At 30.1% G+C, this 8,031-nt stretch overlaps 1 protein-coding gene across 1 annotated transcript; it reads right to left on the minus strand.

The window, feature by feature from the left end:
- Positions 1–974: 974 nt before the first annotated feature.
- On the minus strand, positions 975–3,419 carry LOC106684669 (protein O-linked-mannose beta-1,2-N-acetylglucosaminyltransferase 1-like). The gene is made up of 3 exons (XM_014426886.3): positions 3,196–3,419; positions 1,408–1,507; positions 975–1,155 (listed from the first exon to the last, which is right to left on the minus strand). Exons 1-3 carry the CDS (start codon positions 3,319–3,321, stop codon positions 1,007–1,009), a joined length of 375 nt encoding a protein of 124 aa, XP_014282372.2. The 5' UTR covers positions 3,322–3,419; the 3' UTR covers positions 975–1,006.
- Positions 3,420–8,031: the final 4,612 nt, after the last annotated feature.

Raw genomic sequence — 8,031 nt, forward strand, 5'->3', positions numbered from 1 at the left:
TAAAAAGATAAAATATTAAATAGATATGAGAATTTTAATTTTATTATATATAATATTATACACTCTTAATCTCAGGGCAGGTTTCTAGGCAATCAGAAACAGATAATTTTACTAATAACACTTAATTAAATTAATATCTTTTTTACAAATTAATTTAATTTTAGGTAGAACAAAACTAACCAATTTCATAGAATTTTCTTTTGATGATTTTCTCAACAAACTAACACTGACTGTTGGCAATGTTTCAGTAAATAAAACACTAAAGAAACAAAGCATAGGTCCTTTAACAGCTTTTGCTCATCTTATTCATTGGCCATCCAAAACAAAGAGTCCTTTATTCTTCTTGGGTGACTTTTCTATGTCCTCTTTTTCAAGATGTCTCCCTTGAGCTAGATAAAAGATGATGAGCACCTCCTCATCCAGGAAACATCATTCCCTGCCCATGCCAAAGCAACGGATACTTCCAAAAACCAAGTTTTCTTCCTTCCCCTTCTCTCGTTGTTACTTCTCAACATCAATTGTAGCAATTTTACGGTATTGAGTTTTTTCCTACATGATCATTATTCTTTAAGACTTATATTTTTTTCTTAAATTTACTGTAACTACAATTTTGAGGGGAAGTTAAATAAAGTTTTTAAAATTTTTTAATCTGCTCAATATGGCCACTATTCAATGGACTTTTTGGAGGACACACGCCACCATCTTCTTTGTTTTGAATAACGATCTTTTCAACTCCATATTTGACTGAACTAAATTGGTTAGGTTTAACAAAGTAAATGAACAATATTAAAATGATACATAAAATAAAAACATATTAAAAACCCTGTATACATAAAAATACAGGAACCAACAGACCTAAAATATTTTTTCCTTAACATTAATATAATAGATTAAGCTATTTAATTGTTTAAATAAATATATTAAGATACCAAAGTAAGGAAGTTATGTCCATTTAAGAGTAGAATATTCCTAGATAAATTTTTTTTTTTATCAATTATTAAAATGATTACAATAGTATACATACTGTAGCTCCATCAATTGTGACTGTCACACGAGATTGACTAGAAAGAACTTCTATGCTTAAGGAAGACGGGGTAATTTCATCTAATAAATTTTCGGGATGATCACTATCACCCTGATTAACATAAGAAGAACCTAAAACATAAGGTTTAGATTGAATAAATATAAATTTATTCCTCTATTAGGCAATGCCCCTGTTAGCGTTTCAGCCATTTGGTGGTAAACCAAATAATAACGACAGTCTGACGTATAAATAAAGCACATTACAGAATACAAGATCTATTGCACCAATAAAATACAATAGAAGAAGTGATTTATCTAGAGATTACGAGAAAAGTACAATATTAAAAGAAAAATTAACATAAAATATTGGTTAAATAGACTTACCTACTCTATTACTTAGCTCTCCATGTAAACGTTGACTAGTATCAAAGATAAATACCATATTAAGAGTAATAGTAATCATAAGTATTATAACTAATACAGCCTGCAAAAAAAGAAATAGAAAACATTGAAACTCAGCAGGTCCATTAGGAATGTAATAAATATATTCTATGGAAAAGAAATGATGTGCATTAAATATTAATTTTATAATTATTTTACTTGTGATTCTAATGTTTCTTTACTAAAATTAATGTTATTTAGTATCTACTAGTATATCGTAATAGTAACTTCATGGTTAAGGTACTAGATTCTAAACTACTGGTACCCTGATTGAGATTGGTTGTCAGTAGAAATTTTATTTTCTGTTATTTCAGTCATCGATTGACACCAGAGGACCAGCCAGCCTCTAGAAACTGAGGATCTGGCCCTTTATTGGATTGTGGGATAAATCTGGCAGTTAAGCTTGGATACTAACTATATCACCTTCATGTCTAGTTATACAATCTACAGTTGTAGATCAAGAAATAGAAGATTCTTACCAATATTTACCTTACTGAACCTAAGACCCTGCACTAATTGTTGTAGGATAAATTTTTGTTTAATAATAAATCATTAACTAGGAAAAAAAAAAAGTGCTCAAAAACATTTAACATCGAGGAGCTATTTTATGCTGATGTTGCATTAAGGTACCAAGTTTTAAATCAATCCTTAGTTCACAAAGACACAGCTTCATAATACTTATTCCAAACACATAACAAAGAAAAATTTCGGAGTAGTTATTTACTGCTCATAAAAACATACATTTTTTTCTTTTATTGAAGTCTTTAATGATGTGTCATTCCATATTGAATCAACTACAAAAAAAAAAAAGTTTTAAACAACTACCACCTCAGATGTTGATGAAACTAGGCATGGTTGTTCTATTTCATTGATGTATGTAACTATAAAAAATTGTTTAGCCCTAAATAAAAATGATTTAGCTTTTACAGCCTTTAAGTTTTTGCTTGTAGCAATTTTCATTGTTCAACCACTGTTATCGATCTATGTTGATAAACTTCTGAAAGTATACATTAATATGTCCATAATAATTCACAAATTGAGATAAAAAACTACCAGGTGATTATTTGGGAGCTAGAAAAAAATTTAGCTATACATGGAATAACTCCTACAGGGAATATGATGAAATTAATTTCTGTTTTCATTTTAAGAGATTTTTCTACCACTTGAAACAAAAAAAAAATGTATATTAGAAAATATGATAAAGTAGACAAAAAATTGTAAAAATTACCATCTAGGGTTTTTACAAAAGTAATTTTCACATTCAGGATGTAAATGAATTTAACTACGTTGATTTACACACAATTAAAGTTAAAAAATAAAATAATAAGGTTTTAACAACCGTGTTAGGATGTAATGACTACTTAAAAATATGATAATTTTATTTCTATGCAACAGTTAACTTTATAAAGTGGGAAGATATTCGAATTAATCTTTTCTAAACAAATTGACAGTTAAATAAATAATTTTAAATGTTTACTATTTGAAAAATATTACATTAACATGCCTGAATGTTTAAATAAAAAAAATTGGTGCAGCAAGCAAAAAAAATAAGACAACTTTTTTAATTTTCTTGAGAACCTTTAAAAAGTGATTATTAGACAATGATAACACAAGTCTGGGTTAAAAGGCAAAGGAATAGGAATAATATTATGGAAGCAATTGATTACAAAACCTTCAAAAGGGAAAATATAAGAAACAATCATTACATATTTTAAAAATGGAATAACAAACCTGAAAAATACGATTAATGAATCTATTTTTGAAAAGTTTTGCTCTAAATTGACTCTTAATGTTTTTATTAAGTTCACGCTTTGGTATGAAGGGTTCAGCATTAGGATTCGGTTGCCAGAAATCCATGGCATTTTTCTTTAAATTAGCTAAGTAAAAAGTTGTTATTTGGTTGTTTCATACATTTAAAGGCGCACATCTTCCTTTAGTTTACAAACATTTTTGGGTAACGATTAGTAACGAGTAGTTCAAATGTAACAACCACACTAATTGGATGGCATTATTTGACGTAACTTTAATACTTCTATTACAGAAAACTAAATTGAAATTAAATCCTATTCAGAAAAACTGTTAGAAGTAATATTGCTCGAGAGATGGATTTAACATATTCAGATTTATGCTGAATGAGCTTAACATACATAATCATTATTTGTAATTTGGGTAGTGATGAAAGGAGTAAGATTTTATTTAGGTAGATCTTACTTAATCCCCTTATGCGATTGAGAAAATTATAGATTTAGTGGTAGATAGTATAGGGCTAAAATAAGATTAATTTCATCTGCTAATGTATGTTTATGATATTTTCAGTTGGTTGACAATTTGATTCAGCTTTTCATTTCGTTTAACTTAAAAGTATTTGCCAACTACAACCTATGCGTTTTATGTCAAAATCTTGTTTGGAAAAAAAAATTATATAGCGATTTTAATGACTTGAAATGGACGTATGATAGCTACTTTAAATAGTGTTGTGTACAACTATTGGAGTCCTTTAATAGTTTTGAGCTTATCAAGAGCTGGTAATGCTGTTATCAAAATGACTATTAAAAATGAAAGTTAAACACTATTTGGTCGGACACATAGTCTATAAGCATGACGTAAACCTTTGATCCAGCAAAACGAGCAAAAAACTCAAACAAATAAGCTTGCGTAGTTTTGACTTTTTGGTACGTAGTTCGGGATTTGATTGACATTGAAGATCTAAATTTGTGGCCTCAGCAAATGACTGGAAGTTTATGTTATTAAAAAAAAACTATAAAGTTTACATTAATTTTTCATTTCATGCCCAATATTTTGGGAAATCATTTATCGCACATTATTCACACCTCTTAAATAGTAAAGGTAACTTGTTAAAAATTGATCCCCTATAGAACTCTGTATCTAGGTGGATCCACATGTTGGCCGCTCGCCACGGATCGGAGGCTTGTACAAATGCTCGGCAAACAAAGAGCCGACCATCCACATGTCAGTGTTATTCAGAGAGGCAAGCATGGCGGACGTACTAGTGGTTTCAGCCATTGCACTTGGATTGTATTATTTTTATTACAAAAAAAGAAAATGAAAGGAAATTAAATATAAATAAATAAGATTAAATATAAAACTTATTATAAAAAGTAGCAACTAACACCTTTAACCTCCTAACAGCTCTCAGTTGCAACTAGACAAAGAACAATGGTGTAGATGCTACACGAGCGCTCTCACGAACCCCTTTGATCTGTGGCCAAAAAACCGACTCTCGACGGCTCGGCAACGAGCCTAGGCCAACCAAGCCAAGCCACCCATCCACATGCTCGCGTACGTCTGAGTTCGCCATGGCTCGGCCAACATGTAGAGGCCCCTTAGAGTACCCGAGTTGGCAGATATCTGATCAGATGAGAATGCGTGAGGACAGTATGACCTATGCTTAAACAGGTTAGAGCAACTTCCTCCCTGCGGCAGAGAAGTCTTCATTTTGAACTATACCAGACGACTATGGGTCTAATAGTTCCTGAGACATAAAACTTTTCTCAAGATGATTTATTTTCGACGAATATGGGATAAAGTCGAAATCGTTTAAAAATACTTTTGTATGATGTTTTAAAGTAATAAAAATACATAATATTAATTATGTACACCAACTAAATTGATATTCAACTGCTATTTTTTATTTTCTAATTCCTTTTATTCACTATGTTTTTTGTTCTTAGCCCTGAGATTCTGGCCATAAAACTTGGCACTAATAAATAAGTTTTGACTTATTTGAGTTTTCACACACCCCCAACCATCTTCTCCTCATATAACATCCACAGTCGACTATCATTACATTATTATAAATAAACTTTCTTTTAAATATAGCTATTTTTCTTTTCTGTGGCTTTATATCCGCATGTCCTTTGTGTATGTGTGTGTAACTCAAATCACAAAAGAATATAATTATATTATCTTATTATTAGCCTAATAATTTTATATTAATAAATATATCAATCTTATAATGTTATACTATAAAATTATTTTTATATTGAATACTAAAAGATTTATTTGTATAACTATATTTTGTCCTGGTTTTGTATTGTATTTTTCATATTTGTTTCTTTGTATTAATTTCCTGTTCCTATTTTTTTCTAGTTGTTTATTTCAAGTATACATTTAAATGTTTTCTGGACATCTTCCCAATCTTTTTTCACCATAAATAATGAATCATCAATCATTTATAATTAATTTTCAAATTAATTTTTTTTAAACAGTAAAACATTATTTCAACAAAGCAATTTGAGTTATAAAGAAAGCATCAATTATTTTTGCGTATGAAGTACAGAGAATGCAATAAGTAATAATGGGAAAGAAATGAAAAAATCCTTCACAAAGGCGGTCATACTATGTGTCCTGTATGTTGATGATACAGATGGTGGGTCAGCTGTTAAGAGTCATTTTTTAAAACTATATTTCACCCTTAAGTTTGTATTGTGCGTAGCCTTAACATTGAACAAACTATTTTCCCAATGTGGATAAAGTATTTGCAGCCGATTTTTACAAACCATGGCTTAATTTGACAAATTACTGATGGAACCTGACTTCTTTATTATTTACACTCACTTGAGGAATAAAATATCCAAATGTTTACATATGATTATCAGTTGCTATATATAATTTCCTGGGAACTGTAGTCAGCTTCTGGTATGACCAACTTGATCTAAAATTGAATCAAAATTACATTTAGAACCTATATGACACAATGCCCTGATATATTCGGTAAAAGAATCACCTTCCTTCAGATATCATATATAAAATTTATACATGTTCATAACCTGACAGTTTTTAGAAGTGATTTTGCGAACATAGCACACACTCAGTAAACAAAGTGTTTTCCCATGACTTAGAGAAGACATTATCTTTAAACTTCAGAAGTAAGAACAACACATAGAACCTTATCTTATTTGCCTACTGGACAAAGGATGGAAATACATGTTTAATTTATATAAATCTGCCTCCTCTTCAAAAACAGGGTATAATTACATAACAGATAGCTCAGTAATTTTTAAATTTTGTTAAAAAAATGCAACTTAATAGAAGAAAATTAATAAATGTTATATCCTCAAAACTCCCTTTTCTTCAAATATTGTATACTTCTAGTTCTTCATCATTAGCGTCATTAAATGCAGTAGTTTAACATACTAAACAACATGCATTCCTATCCAAGGTCTGTCCTCATGTTCTGTCAGGAATTTAATATTCTGGGTATAAATACTATTTTGCCAACATTTATCTTTTCTTAAAAATGGTTTGCACTTTGGTGATCTTATAGTAATTCCAAAACCATTAAAGGAAAAGTGTTACATTTAACTCACCATGCCCATGTAGGAGTCGTAAGATATAAATTATTCACAGTTCATATGTTTGACAGAAAAATATAGATATGATAATTGACAACAAAAAACAGGCCTTTCACTTGTTTCAAATTAATCAGAATGATAATATGCAAAATAGAATCGTACTGGCCAGAAGCAGTTAATCCTTGGGAGTATATACAAATTGAATTTTTTCACACCAATGGGAAAACCTTTTTGTTGATTTTTGATTTATATTCGAAGAGATAGGATTGTTTTATAATACCATCCCCTAGTATGATACAAGTAATGTTAAAATTAGATGAGGTTTTTACTAAATTTTTACCCTTGTATTGGATAATGGGCCTTTTTTAATTCAAGAGAGTTTAGTCAATTTTGTTTATCCAGAAAAAGAAAACGTCTGTTTATACCATCTTATTATCTTTGGTCAAGTGATTTAGCAGGTTGGAGCATATAAACATTTCAGATGCTAAGGGAAGTATTACCCTTGTATTACAAGTCTTTTTCTGGTGCCCTGTTGTCATGCTGGTACCTACAGGTCAATGAAACCCACAGTCACCAAAGTATCTCCTATAGCACACATGTTGGGTTACATATGAAGAACTCCATTAAATGTATAAAACAAGAAGTCACTCAGGTAAGAAAGTGTTTTTTAAGTTTACGAGGAAAGTATATTTAAATAATCTTAAGACATGTGTTTTGTAAAAGAAAAATGATTTACAGTTAGTTAGCCTTTGTTTACCAAATTCTAAATGGTTACCAGGTAAGTCATTCCTGCTGGCAGAATCCACAAAATCAATACAAATCAATTAAGAGTAAGTCATTTGCAAGTTGAATGTTATCCACTGCCCATTCCAATATGAATGAATTGTAGTTAGTTTGATTTAGAGCTTAAAAAAAGGGAGGGAGAAAGTAAGTGTAGCCAGTCAGAAGGGAATGAAACAACTAGGATGAAAGAAGGTGAAAATAAGGTTTGTCAGTCAGGAAGGGATGAGACAAGTAGACTGGAAGAGGGGGAAAATGTAAGAAAGTTATCTGGTATTCGGTCTAGAGCAGACTGGTGAAGTCTCCTAGCCATTGTGAATATGACTATAATTCTTTTACAATTGTATATATTGTTTATTATTGAGGTGTTTCTGGATATATAATGCTTGTCATTTATTTTTAAGACTTACGATTTATTTGAATTGTTTCTAGACATTGTAGTTTATTATTCATACTTTTTAATTATTATTAT

The sequence above is a fragment of the Halyomorpha halys genome, unplaced genomic scaffold, assembly GCF_000696795.3.
Source record: "Halyomorpha halys isolate HHAL.00 unplaced genomic scaffold, Hhal_1.1 Scaffold601.1, whole genome shotgun sequence".
NCBI classification, from domain to species: domain Eukaryota; kingdom Metazoa; phylum Arthropoda; class Insecta; order Hemiptera; family Pentatomidae; genus Halyomorpha; species Halyomorpha halys.

Coding starts and splice junctions, on each gene's coding strand:
- LOC106684669 (XM_014426886.3), bottom strand. CDS start 3,321: ATGGATTTCTGGCAACCGAATCCTAATGCTGAACCCTTCATACCAAAG. Junction 1,508..3,195: donor TCATTAATCGTATTTTTCAG/GTTTGTTATTCC, acceptor CTTTTTTTGCAG/GCTGTATTAGTTATAATACT. Junction 1,156..1,407: donor AGAGCTAAGTAATAGAGTAG/GTAAGTCTATTT, acceptor CTTATGTTTTAG/GTTCTTCTTATGTTAATCAG.